This window comes from Megalopta genalis, chromosome 2, assembly GCF_051020955.1.
Source record: "Megalopta genalis isolate 19385.01 chromosome 2, iyMegGena1_principal, whole genome shotgun sequence".
Taxonomy (NCBI): Eukaryota; Metazoa; Arthropoda; class Insecta; order Hymenoptera; family Halictidae; genus Megalopta; species Megalopta genalis.
In genome coordinates this window covers 22,023,368-22,037,643 of record NC_135014.1, presented here as the reverse complement: position 1 = coordinate 22,037,643, position 14,276 = coordinate 22,023,368, and the positions used below count along the sequence as shown (strand labels likewise).

General features: G+C 35.7%; 2 protein-coding genes and 1 long non-coding RNA gene across 27 annotated transcripts in view; 2 read left to right on the top strand and 1 right to left on the bottom strand.

Annotated features, from left to right (window-relative positions):
• Positions 1-101: 101 nt before the first annotated feature.
• On the top strand, positions 102-2,432 carry eIF1A (eukaryotic translation initiation factor 1A). The gene is made up of 5 exons (XM_033470605.2): positions 102-260; positions 507-590; positions 858-1,094; positions 1,178-1,278; positions 1,420-2,432. Exons 1-5 carry the CDS (start codon positions 245-247, stop codon positions 1,423-1,425), a joined length of 444 nt encoding a protein of 147 aa, XP_033326496.1. The 5' UTR covers positions 102-244; the 3' UTR covers positions 1,426-2,432.
• A 1,636-nt stretch (positions 2,433-4,068) lies between these two features.
• Positions 4,069-14,276, bottom strand: part of LOC117220538 (uncharacterized) — a 175,687-nt gene continuing 165,479 nt past the window's right edge. For 17 of the 25 annotated variants that reach the window (XM_033470575.2, XM_033470574.2, XM_033470573.2 and 14 more), the window contains 2 exons: positions 12,638-12,851; positions 7,083-7,161 (listed from right to left, as the gene is read on the bottom strand). In XM_033470575.2, the coding sequence (XP_033326466.2) occupies positions 7,155-7,161; positions 12,638-12,851 (221 nt within the window). In that variant the 3' untranslated portion in view covers positions 7,083-7,154. Of the gene's footprint in view, positions 5,852-7,082; positions 7,162-12,637; positions 12,852-14,276 lie in introns of those variants that run through there. The other 8 variants (XM_033470578.2, XM_033470580.2, XM_033470586.2 and 5 more) reach the window with 2 other exon arrangements.
• Positions 9,470-11,999, top strand: LOC117220545 (uncharacterized). Its single transcript, XR_004490293.2, has 2 exons — positions 9,470-9,867; positions 10,123-11,999. It is a non-coding gene; the product is annotated as an uncharacterized LOC117220545 (long non-coding RNA).

The following is a 14,276-nucleotide window of genomic DNA, read 5'->3' as shown; positions in this document are numbered from 1 at the left end:
AAAAAGCTATGAAGGTTCACGTGATTAAAATAAAAGTACACGCATCACGATGGCGGGGACACCGTTTGTCACCAGGGGGCGACACTGGGCACCTTTGTTCTGCATCACAGAAGTGTTTGGCCATGGTATCTCCATGAGGTGCAGTTTGTGCAAAACTCGTTTTCAGAGCATCGAAATTATTATTGTCTCTTATTGTCAGAATTCTTTGTGTAATTGCTGCTCAACTGTGATTTAACAAATCAATATGCCGAAAAATAAGGGTTCGTTAACGATTACATCTTATTATGTCTCTTTGTCTTTCGAAAAATTGTAAATATCTATGCATCGAGTCATGTAACTTTCAATGTGCAATGTGGTTAGTTGTCCTAACCTGTTAATGTCAACCTTGCTCCCGAAATAGTTTAATGTACATGTAGAGTAACGGAACGCAGAATATTTCTTTTCGTTTTAATCGTTCGCTGGCAAAAATTTGCCGAGTTATCATGGTTTTAATTATTTTTCGCCAGGAAAGGGAGGTAAAAACAGGAGAAGGGGTAAGAACGAAAACGAGACAGAGAAGAGAGAGTTGGTATTCAAAGAAGATGGACAAGGTAAAAAATTTCACAATAAAATTTCGAAATGTAAGCGCAATTAGTGTTTTCAAAGTTTTGTTGTCTCTTTGTTCGAATTAATACTTCATTTCGCAGATCAATCTTTATTTTGACCTAAATTGAAGTACCGTTTACTTTTTAATTAAATAACAGGATAAAATTTGTAAATTTTTGAAAATGTTTGTATATAGAATAGTATATATTTAGGTATGTGTCTTTATAATCGATACGTGCATAGAATTTCATATTTTTTGCTATGTTCTTTAGAATATGCACAAGTAACAAAGATGCTTGGTAATGGAAGATTAGAGGCAACGTGCTTTGATGGTGTCAAGCGATTGTGCCACATCCGAGGGAAATTACGAAAGAAAGTATGGATTAATCAGGGTGACATTATATTAATTGGTTTGCGAGATTATCAGAATGCGAAAGCTGATGTTATATTAAAATATACATCAGACGAAGCTCGTAACTTGAAAACGTATGGTGAATTTCCTGAAACTGGTAAGTTTAAACATATGTTGATTACAAGTTTGGCCATTCAAATAATGGGAACATTGTACTCAATTGGATTTGCTTTATTACAGTACGCATCAATGATACCGTCACCTTTGTCGAGGACGGTTTCGATGAAGATATTGAATTTGGTGATGAAATTAGTGACGATGATGAAGATGATGTTGACAATGTGAGTTCTTTTTAATACATTAGTATTTTTCTACATGCATGAATTGTATACCTTAGAAGAATTTTTTTGGATATTGGACTTTAGTTCAATATCATATGTTTAATACTGATCAAGAATGTGATAATTTTCCAAACTTTACAGATCTGATGACCTTCAGTATAATAATACTTAAAAGGTATGGATACAAAAAGTACATGGAAACACCTATTTGTTTTACAACCTGCTATCATTTGTCAGGCAATTAAACTATTGCATTGTTTTGGAAGAATAGCCAATTTTCTGTATCTATAAATAAATTTTCGAATTGTGTGCATAATATTGTATTCCAGTCCAATATTACTGGACGTTGAATTTCCAGGATTTGTAAATTTTATTAGACTAATAGTAGTCACTATACAGTCTGTTATTTACTGTCATGTGATTTCAACTTAAAAATTTCATTCTTCACATCGATATTCTTCTTCAAAATGTATTTAAAAAAATTAATTAGGTTCTCAATTAAACTGAGTTTCTTTTAAAACGAAATTTGTACCGCTAAATTCCATCGCATATAAATAGCTACACTATTCATAGTATTACTGTAATGTCTTCATAAGCAACTTTATTTAGTATATTTTTTGTTTTATATCAAATTATTATTGGTACGATTTTAAATGGGGAAAATAGTGAGCACTATGCATCGCTGTAATTCAGTATCTATTAAGGCAATTCATTAAATCATCTGTTGTATTGTATAAGTGCAACTACACGAACGTTGTTTTTGTAATTGTATTTTATAGACAGCTGAGTGTAACTTTAAGACCAGATTTATTAGTTATGGGTATATAAAAGCAATATATAACTACCAATACGAATATAATAAAATTCCATTTAGAAATATTTATAAAGAAAACGAAATTGCAATTCTTCTATTAGAGGATGTATAAGTTCCATAGTTAATTTGGTGTGCTCGAGATTTTAATTATATTATATCTTTCGTTGTCAACAAAAACTCATCATAAATACTGCCTTTTTTATTTCGATAGGTCAAATTTGAAATATTCATTGGAATATATAGATTATAACTGGTTTTTGTATAAAACAATGATTCCGTGAATGTGTACTAAAGAAAATTAATGTCAACTGTTAACAATAAATAAAAATCTGTAAACTAACCAACTTGTTGTTTATTGAGGCATGTGTGATCTTCTAGTGAGAATGTCTGACTATTTAGATAAGCTAGTAAATCAAGAAATTCAACCGTTTGTCGTTATCTAATTTTTGCATGACGACGATAAACAACAAAAATGATCGGAAAAGAAACTGGGAACGAGGTATTACCGTCTTTCACGTCTTACTACCTTTCCGTTACAAGTATCTCGTGAATTGTAATGCAACAGTTTATTTATTACATTGTCGTTGATAACTCTATCACATAATAGTATATGGTAAAATCATACTTTTTCCTTTCCTCTGGTATTTTTGATATCGTACGCCATACAATGGCATTATAATTTTTAACGTAACGCCGTGGTAATTACGAAGGTTTCTCAAGCATTAAGAGGAAAATTGTTAGCCGCTTGGCGTTTACGCGTTAATTCACAGAACAGACCAACACATTGTAGAAAATTACATTCAGAACTATTAGAAGCGTACTGATGCGATACTGAATGTTTAAATACCTTCTTAATTCGAACGCATGTGAATGAAACGACATTAAAATCATCACACACCCTTTTTTGTGGTTCTTTGCAATAGTAATAGCTACTTTGAGGAAAACGGTTGGCAAAAGTCAGACATAATCGGAGACAATTATAATACACGTCTCCAATCGATTATACATTAGTTCTTTCATTTTAACAATTTGTAGCAATAAATAGCGTCTTTATGAAATTAGTAAAGATCAATGACAAAACAAGATTTTAGATCTCGTGATGGTATTTTTTTTTTATACAGTTTCGTTACAGGGATCAATGAAAAAACTTTCATTGGAGTATCGTTAGTAGAAAAATTTAGCGTTAAGCGAGTAAAGAAATTATGTCAGAGTTTTTCATTCATATTACATTTTCACCGTCATATAGAATCGAATAGGTGTTCTCAGACTGAAAAACACAGTGGCTGGTCAGAGACAATTACAAAATGTATATTTTACTCAATGTAACGTTACTGGCTTCTAGTTTGATGTCATAAATAATGCAAAAGGATATAAACAATTTCCGAGTTTTACAAAATGTTACAATTCATTCATTCTAATATATATGCAGAACGTTTTAGACTCAAATAATTTCATACAAATAAGGACCGCTTGATCGTTAAAAGCTTTTCAATAAATAGTAAAAATAAATTCTTCGTAGATACAAGAAAAGAAGAAACAATATGTTCTCGTTATCCTATTGGTCATGCAAATTGTACTTTTTCATTGAACACTAATTGACTAGCTAGCCAGTAAAGTTACGTGGTCGACTTTCAATAGCTCGTTATCCAAGGTACGCGATATAGTAAAGATAGTTAGTGACGTTGTAAAAAATGTACTAACATACGGGACAGAAATGACGATGAATGAAAAAACTGTTCGACTTTACAATGTCTCGTCGTTATTACATGTGGCTTGGCGGTGTTACGTATTGTAGAAGGGGGTGGGGAAAATATGTTTCTCGTTTTTTTCTCGTTAATACAAACCATTGTTTTTGTTTCTCTTTCTCTCTCTCTCTCTCTTGTGTGTGTATTCGTGTAGCAGTCGGAATATTTAAATGCCAGTATCGCAACGCCTGCAATCGGATTTTTTTTTTCACAATAAACGTTATACGACAGTACATGGGAGCATAATGTTTTATTCTTGTTGTTCATTTGTTTTGATGCGTGCGTGATTGTGCCTTTGGTCCTTAGGTCAGATAGGCTCTAGGCAAAGTCTATTAAACATAGAATAACAGTCATTATAGATAATAATTTATAAACTTCAGATGCATAATCGTATCATTCTTCAATATATTATACATTAATAGAATACCTTATGTAAAGTATATTTTGTTTCTGTTATTACTTTTTTCGTGTATTCCTTTCGTTTTTATTTATTTTCTTTTAAATACATACTATATGATTCCTTTCTGTGCCATTATTTGTTCTTTGTTCTCTTTCCTTTTAAAACGGTGTTACACACTGAAAGCTAATTGCTGCTTAAACATTAAGAAACGTAGTATTTCTCTCGTGAATCGTCAAAACGCCTCGAATAAACACACATATCTTCCCTATATAGTCGTTCGCCGATTAATCAATTGTCTCGATTATTCTTTTGATCGTTCGTTTATAGTGGTCGCGGTTAATTAATTTACATGATCGCCGATCAACGTTCCCCTCGATCCCACGATTCCCCCAACAATTTGTCCCGATGATTCTCTGCTATATAAATAAAATATCCGTGTTATAATATTGCAATTATTACAATCGTATTCATAGTACATTTATATAGGTTACGCTAAGAAATTATTATATATACAATTAAAAAGTTGTTAGGAAATATTGTTTCTTTTAAATAAGTTAAATTTACATTGTATCCCGATTCGTAAAACGGTCCTTTGTTGCGATCCAGCTAAATCGGTCGTCGTCGATCCCATTCTGGATCGCAACAAACGATTCCAATTTCCTTTTAGAATCTCTCTCTCTCTTATATTGTGTCCGTGTTTCCGTGTGTGTATGTGACTCAAGTGGTAATTGCAGACCTATGAAGCGCGGATAGATATACAATCATCCTAAAGCTAAACGAGCCGGCGAGTGTCGCGGGCGCCGGGCCGCGAGTTCTATAGATCGTTCCTCGGATCGTTTACAAATCTAGATACCGGCATGGAGTTGGTCGAGCTTCGAAACTACAGTAATTTTCTGATCGCGTTTTTACCACGCTGCTCTTGCTTGCTGTTTTTCGATACTCTCTCTCTCTCTCTCTCTCTCTCTCTCTCTCGCACACATTCTCTCTCTTTTTTGTCACCTTTCTCTCTCTCTCTCTCTCTTTCTTTCTTTCGCTTCGAACAACTCGAGAAAGGCGTTGTACATGGACGGGTTAGCTTAGCGAAGATTAGCGGATCACCAGAAGCGGGACCAGCGGTGATCGCAGGCTAGTCGATCGCAAGTTATCGAAACGTAAACGCGTTAAGGCAACTGAATCGTAACCGAAAAGGCAAGCAAATTCGAAGCGTAGGCCATGAGTGTGATAGTAAAATTGTCGTGCATGCTTTTTTGGCTCCCGCGCTTCAATTCCCGCGGGACAAGACGAAGCCGCGTTTATTATAGATCATTTTCTAGATCGCGGGCCGGCTGGACGCTCGAGGATGCGTCCAGCTGGAGAAGCTTCGTCTTCGAATTAGTGCTACGGAAATTTCATTAGAATGGTTTCTCGATCTTCTCTTCTCGGTACATCTGGCGGTGAAAGATCCGTTCCTCGTCGTTCCCGTGATCGCGAGACTGGTCGCCGGGGATTCACTGATCCCGCCTCTCCTCCATCATGAACTGATCGACGATCTTTTGCATCGAGTCGCGCAGATCGTCCGGATCGCTTGTGGTTCCGCTGGTCGTTGTGACTACTTGAGTTACTGTTCTCGTTATTCTGAAATCGAAATATGATTTTTAGTTTGGATCCTTGGACACTGAGAACTGTTTTTGCTAGATCTTCATGCATTCGGTCTTACACATTGATTTGTAAAGATCAAAGTTTCAGTTGCTATTTCACTTTTATCAAGTTCAGGACAACTGTCCCTTTGCTAATTGGAAGATTTCTTGCGGTAAAATCAAAGTGGAAATATTATTCATTTTTGTAAAAGTGATTTCTTAACGTTTATGTACTCTGTGACTGGATGAAGATCTATAGAACAAGTATTAATCATTATGTTGGTGATCAAATAAGAGAATAATTTGAAAATTGTAATGTTCTAGATTCTCTGCATAAATTTTTACTTTGAAGCTATAAATTGATGTAATAGTTATTAAATTGATGTAGGAGTCAGAGAACATCGAGAATTGTTAAAAGAGTCATAGTAACTAAAAAACCAGCACAAGGATTAAAAGACTGCAGATCATTATACAAATTATTAGTATGATGAATCATCTTCAATTTTGTGCAAATCTGGAATTTGGAAGATTCATTTTCAGAAATTGAAATCAAATAGAGTCTTGTCAAACTGTAAATTTCATTGCATTATAATTAGTTAATGCAATGAATTTTAAACGATTGTGCTTGCACAAGTGCATCCTAATGTTAATACTTGATTTATTTGATGGAACACTTTTCACCAGAGATTGTATAGATGCATTTTACACATCTATTTTTACCAAATTAATTTTATAATCGTTATAGGAAACGTTGAAAAGTCTATCGAAGATTGAACTTAGAAAATAACTTTAAATAAAAATTATCAAAGTAGTTTTCTGATCTCTTTGGAAAAAATATTAAAAAATATTGTAATTAAAATGATTAAAATGTGTTTCTTGATTTCTTTGGTAAAAATAGTGTTGAATTCAAAATTTAAAAGCTGCCTTTTGCCCCCTTTGGTAAAAATAATGTCAAAACTCTATTACCTTCAGTTTCTAAGAAAATGTTTAGACCGCGTTATATGTGTATTTTCAGGAAAAATATAAATAATTGAAATATAAAGTAGCAAAAACATCAGCTAAATTTCAAAGTCGCAGGATATTATTTGCAACTACTGGTTGCAGATCCTGGTCCTTGCAACTAACAAAGAAATATTTCGCATAAAGATCTGCAGTTTCGACGCCGAGACGAAGCGTTGCTTCATTCTGATGCTGATAACGGAGATTTCGGTTTCCTGTTGCGGTGTTACCTTTCCTGTGTGTCGGGGTCCACTTCCGTCGTTGTAGTTTCCATGAAGGATGGCTCACTGTGTTGCAAAAAGTCAGATTCTGCGTAACAAACGATAAACTGGTAAAAATCCGTGCTGCTGGTCGGCCGTACGCGTTATCTTACTATCATTAGCGGTTCACATAGATACAAGTACCAATTGTATATATCTCTCAATTTTACATCATGCCCAAAACAAGGGGTAATACTAGACACATATAAAAAAATTAACAACATCACTATACATTTGACGATACATAATATAATAATACGCATTTTCACTCAATCAGCCAACTATGCAACCGCTTTTCTTACACTTCGCTTATCATTTCCCCGGAATATTCAGAAATTTGTCCACGCGTTCCAAATGCATTCTCCCGTTAAGACTCTTTCCGAACTCGTACGAGTCCTTGTCACGAGATAAGTGAAAACTGCGAGAACAACGTGTCGAAGCACACAGAATCGACTGTATACGCTTCGACGATTACTTTACCGTATGTGGTACACGTTTGCTGTCGCGGGGCAACTTAAGTTTAACGTTACTTCCCGTCTGTAAATTGACATGATCGGGTAGAATTTTCGGTACAAATGCACTAATAGCAGCGCTTGAGAGAGTCCGCACTCGATAGTTCGAGGATATAAATCATTACTGAGGCATGTTCAGAATTACTCCTCACAAGAAAGATTTCGATCCGTGCGCTCTAATTAATGAAAATCAGCGCGCTTTCGAAAGTAATTAAACAGGAGAACAGTAAAAGACGCGTAAACGAAGAACACGATTCTCTATGAAAAAAACAAACAAACAATTTGTAACAGAACTGAATCCTCTGAAACCTGTGTATAACGTATAATAGATTCTTTAGTTTCGACGGCAGCGATACCGAAATACGAAGGAATGGAAAAATGTCAGATTATATATATGGTACACGTCTCTTCGGCCCAATTACTCGGAAAAGTGATTCGAGATTCATTAACCGAACACTGTCAAAGGAAACCTTCCTTGTAGGCGGGGCTTGTGTGCTGCACGCAGCGAGCTCGTGTGAAGCGCTGATAAAAGCTACTGAATAATAAAGCGTTTTAGCAGTTAGTCATTAGGTAATATGTTCTCCGATACAACAGAAGAGTATATATTGTCTACGGTGAAAAACAGAAAGGGGGTTCTCCTTCGGTGGAAAATAAGTAAGGACGCTCGGTAAACGGAGTCTAGTCGCTCTAAGAAAATCTCTAAAAAAAAATATATATATATAAAATCAAATCCAAGGAGAGATCAAGAACTCTACGTAGTCGAGGTCTCGCAATAAAAATCATATGCTAACTACTTAATAGGGAATCGGTCGTGAGTATCGTTAATCAAATTGGGAACGAAATTACGCTACAGAAACGTACGCTAGAACGAATTGTTTTGATCGCAAACGAAACGATCGTTTTCAAAATCCACTAAATAAAGATCGACAAAGTATACACGAGATACAAAATCGATTTCCAACGTCTAGGAGAAATCAAAGATTTTTACGAGTTGCACAATATATATGTATATATATATATATGTCGAACGAGATTCGAGAGTTGTGTTTCTCTTATCGTGATAGAAACAGTTTCGTACTTACAATTTTCGACCGAGGAAAACTGTCTCTGGTTTTGACCGTAGCTCATTGAAACACCCTGTGTATAGTGGCAACAAGTTTAAAGGGGCGCGTACTAACTACATCAGTTAGTGTTGTTAGACGAACGGTCAAGTATTGCTGAAGAATTATATTACTGCAGAGTCGATGAGTTAGGCTTTTGTTCGAGGGTGGGGGGGAAGAGGCATCTTTGCGCATTCTCGCAGGCCTGTGCTTCCTTCCGATTGTGCTGATTTACCGTTTTCATGGGATTGTTACTGGCATTTCGTGTTTCAAGGTTTCTATCGCGTCCTTTCGAAGTTTCTTTTCTATTCAGGCAATTTTCGTGGCTCCGTTCAGATTATTTTGCATCATTCGTTTTTTTAAATTGTGCAACTTCTTCTTTAACTACTCGTGACTTCTTTCGCAGCTGTGTTTATTTAACTTAGTTCTTGGTTGATAATTTATATATAAACGATATCTTTATCCATTATGTGTTTCATAGTTAATAATTTACTATAAGCAAAACGAACATTCTGAATCCATTATGTGTCTGCATTATTTCATAGTTCATAATTTATTTCAAGCAAAATTGAAAATCCTTGTCCATTATGTGACCACATTATTCCATAGTTAATAATTTATTGTAAGCAAAATGAATATTTCGAATCCGTTATGTGTCTACATTATTTCATAGTTAATAATTTACTATGAGCAAAATTAAAGAATTTTATACATTATGTGTCTACATTATTTCATAGTTAATAATTTACTTTGAGCAAAACTGAAAATCCTTATCCATTATTTGCCTATATTATTTCGTAGTTAATAATTTACTATAAGCAAGATTGAAAATCCTTATCCGTTACGTGTCTACGTTATTTCATAGTTAATAATTTACTTTAAGCAAAATGAAAAGTCTGGATCTACATATAATGTACCTGCTGTCCAGCGTATGTGTAAATATTTTAAATGTGTTTTATGATATTGTTTAGAGGTCTAGAATAGATTTGAACTTGATTTTCGACAGCACATAACTGTCGTGTCAACTTCAAGCTGACAAAAACTGAACCCGACCTCGAAGTCTGTTTATTTTCATTCGGTGTGGTCACGGCGGTTATGTACAGTTCGAAAGTGATGGAGTGAGTGTAGCTGTTCTAAAATTATGTAAGTAATACATATTTTACTGTCACATATTGTTCCAAGAATACTTCGAATTAGAAATTCGATAATCTTTCGAATTAAAAACTTCGAATTTCTGTTTTAATTATACATTCATTATTTGATTGCGGATCTTTCTGCGAATTCTCCTTCTTAGATTTCACAAAAATTCGCGTTAAATCTACTTCTTCAACTAAAACATTATTGTAAAAAGCATATAAAAATGCCGTCTGTTAATTTATACGTTCTCTTGCATTTTAGAGACCTCCAAATGCCATAAGCGCATAAAGATCTGCTGTCAGCCCGTTGTTAAAATTTGCGTCATAGTTATAAACGTTCCGCAAACGCAGACGCAATTGCACAAGCCTCCCGAAAGACCACGAAACAATTTTTACCAGGTTTCAATGTCACGTGTTGATATCAATCAAACGATTTAATCTTGAAATCTCTTGAAACTTCGAGAGGCCGGCGAGATTCGTAAAACAATGGGAGACAATCGTCGAAACGGAATCGATCGGAAGAATCGGCCAGGTTAAAAATTGCAACGCAGTGAGGACCTTGCATAGTCAAGTGACGCTGCAACGGTCGTCCGTCCGTAGGCAAGTTTCTGCCACCGGAAGTAGTGCTCTGAACGCTAAAAGGAGCGCTTCCACTCTCGCCATGGTGAACGGAACAAAAATAGTACAATAGAAAAAAAAATGAAAGAAAGAAAGAAAGGACAGATAAAAACAGTTAGGGAGAAAAGAAAGACAAGACAACGCTATCCTAAAATGGCGTTTTGCATTGGACAAAGCTGCGAACGATTCGGATACCGTGGGTACATTCCGAAGCGAATGAATTAGGTATATATATGTATATATATATATAATGTATATAATGATCGGTCGAAATATCGAATCGGGTATTGTCGGGCCATCTTTGCACGGTGTACAGGCACATAATTCTCGTGTCGACACGCAATATTGTTTTTCTTTTTTTTTATACATAGATAAAGGCTACTTACATGACGATTCGCCTAACAATCCTAATCTGTCTAAAATAAATACGATTTGTTGGTCCCTCTACACTTTAGCTTTATCTTGAGTTGCTTATTGTCAGAAGAGCTAGAAAGGGTAAAATAGTGAAAAACTAGAATGAAACCAAACGTGAGAAACGAGCTCTTCTCTCTCGGCTTTCTCTTTAAGGGGAACGTGCATCAAGCGAGAAAACAAAACAAACAGAATATCGTGGTACAGTATTATCAGTCGGGGGAGTAAAACAACAACAATAACAACAACAACAACAACAACAATAACGAAACAAGGAGGGTGAAGAGAGAGAGAGGGAGAGAGAGAGAGAAAGAGAAATAATACAAAACAGATTAAATTATCGGCGTGTGAAACGCTGCAGGAGACGACAACTTAAGACTTTGACAGACTAAAAGATGCAATAAAAGGGGCATGCAAGGTGTCGATTATCGTTAAATCATGCAGCACATTCGCTATCACGGTGGGATCGATCGAACCTGTTAGAAAAAGAAAGCTTGTAGACGTGATTGTTCTTTCTCTCGATCGTTCGTCTGCTTTCGTTAAGTAACACGACGAGGATGCTTGTCGCGTGCGTCGATCTATCGATCGGTTCACGATCGAACATTCCGCAACAATGTTGCTTCGAGATTCTCCTGTATGTACACCACCCTAATCTCTCGGAAAAACAACGACACAGTAACCGAACATTTTTCTGGGACACTGCATACCTTTGTGAACCTTGTTGCTTACAATCTCGTGCGCCTTCATCTTGGCGGACGAAGAATGTGGATTATTGTGTGAAGTGTGTAAAATATTCCTAAAATGTTTGCCCAAATTCTCTGCAAAATTTTCTGCGTTTTTGTCTTTCTTTCAGTTTTTAAAATATTGTTGTCATTCTCTTTGAAACATTTTACCAAATTGTATGACGATTTTGAACACTGTACTACCAAAAACATCCCTGAGAAAGCATCTTTGGAGCCAGTGGAACGACCACCTGACGTTTTAGGCCTAGCAAGCATTGTTAACGATTGATATTTCTTGCTCTATTAAGAATCACAAACCTGAATTTGTTTCGACTTTCCGTCATTTTTATTACAATAGATTCGTATGAAACAGTATTTTTTAAAACCATCGAAACGCATTTGATTTCACTTTATAAATTGCAAGAATGAATCCACCGAGATTCCAAACATCCTCTATCGCAGTATGCTAATGAATAGACTGCGAATTTGTATGCAAAATAAAAATCGTCTGCGATAATTGCAACATAACAAAGCTATTTTCACATAGATTTCATAATTTAATGATTTTAATAAGTTGAGAAAGATAGAACAGTAGTTTGAAGCTCTTCAAATGGTTTCGCTACTTTGCTCTCGATCTATTCAGTTATAAATGCATAAAATCCGCGGAGCCCACTAATAAATAAATCCCGAAAGTAGCACTACAATGATCTCCAATGATAATACAAAAATCGGACCCCTAATTCCAGTGTAATAATAAAACTACGTTGCTCTAAAAATAACATCCCCCAAAATTCAGATCCCCTGGAATTGTCAAAAAATCCCACTAGCTTACGCACGGTCCATCCAGTCAAACATTTTTGGAACATTCGAAGTCGTCTGTATCGAGTGATGTGTATCGCTAAATCGGCTGCAGTTAAACATTTCGAGTGTTCAGAGCGGTGGCTTACATGGTTGACCAAACAAACAGCTTGTACTCTCTTTCGTTTTCGTAAATAGAAATAAATAAAAATGAAGGGTAATTCGTACCCAGCTTGCCTCGGGGAATTGTTAGAGAGGGTGTAGATGGCACGTTGGAATGTTTGTGGCTCCAGGGTAAGAAAAATTGCTAGTAGGACCACCAGCGAAGCGGCGGCTACGCTCATCCAACATGCGCAGCCTGCTCTACCGGAAGTCTTCCTCCTAGGCGTTCCCTCAACCGTGCTCGAGCAAACTGACCGTACCGAACTCTCTGTTTCTGTCGCTTAAAACATTACACGCCTCCTATGAAACGTTCTATCCGGCTCCATCGCCGAGATCTTCATTCTCGGCGAACTTGTTTCGCATTCTCGCGCTCCCACGCCGTGATTAGTATGAAGAGACCAGCGAGATACGCGGTCCGATTCGTCCCTGATCACACTGCATTTAGGATTCTCGAGGTTCCAGAGAATTTAGACTTTTCTACATTCTACTCCTTGCAACCAAGCTGATCGTTTTCAATATTCGAATCGCGTTTGACATTTTTAGCTACTTCTTTGGCTAGTAAAAATTCTTCGACTCCAAGGGAATTCAGTTTATTGAATGTTGTGCTCTGATCAGTATTTTTCAATACTGTTTTTTAAGTTCTCAAGAGTGTATACTAAGATTTTTAGTAGATTGTTTACTAACTAGACTGTGGTTCTTTGCGCAAAATTGAAATTCCTCGGAGTTCAAGCAACAGACAAAATGAAGAATTTCTTTGTGTACTTAATTTGTACTTAAATTGTATAACGGAAATGCATGAAGCACTTTAAGAACAATAATTTTCATTGTAAAGCAATGAGTCATATCCAGTGACATAATTGAAGAATATCTTTCAGGACTGTTTCTTAAGCTGGTAAAATGTTGACTTTGGATCTTTGTAAATTTTCATCTTCATTCATTATCTGTTACAGCCAACATCGTTGTCGAACATTATAGTTTTTCGTGACACACATAAAATAAAAATTCTATTCGATTTGTTTAATGCATAAATCTTTCTCTTTCACAAATGCATAAAAATCCACTGTCTCGTGATCAGTCTAACAATCAAAAAGACAATATTGAACAGAATCAGCCTGTTTGTCAACCCTTTGCATATAATACAATAATAATAATAATAACAATTAAATAATAGTAATAATAATTAAATAATAATAATTAAATTAAAGAAAATCAAAATAAAGCAAAATAAAAATGCAGATAACAAAAATACAGACAAAATAAAGAAAATTGAATAAACATGGAAACATTTTATTAAAGACAAAATTTTGAATACGAAAATTGGAGAAGCTTGCGACGAAAAGACCCAAAGGGTTGCAGAATGCAATGTGGACGAAATCACAGAAATGCAGTCTCATTAGGGATCGCACCACGTAAATGAAGAAAATAGCAGGGATCGAGACGACGCTCGATTGACTTGGCAGCGATGCGACTGATTTGGTTGATAGTCCGTGACACATGAACAAACGGTATCCAGAAAATTTGGTAAATAGAACACATCGATAGCCCGAAAGCTGGGGAGCCGTTACTCTTGATGTTATTCACGAGATTCAGTACTCCGTGGGATTAATTGGATTGTTTCGTGGATTAAGTTCAGCCCAGTATGAAGCTTCGCTTGGGACAGGGTGTAGAACATGTAACATTGTGAAGCCGAAACAATAATTTCTCG

Bases quoted from the DNA above. Each gene is read 5' to 3' on its own strand.
- eIF1A (XM_033470605.2), top strand. The intron at 591-857 runs GTAAAAAATTTC...TATGTTCTTTAG, and splicing joins ATTCAAAGAAGATGGACAAG to AATATGCACAAGTAACAAAG. The intron at 1,095-1,177 runs GTAAGTTTAAAC...GCTTTATTACAG, and splicing joins TGGTGAATTTCCTGAAACTG to TACGCATCAATGATACCGTC.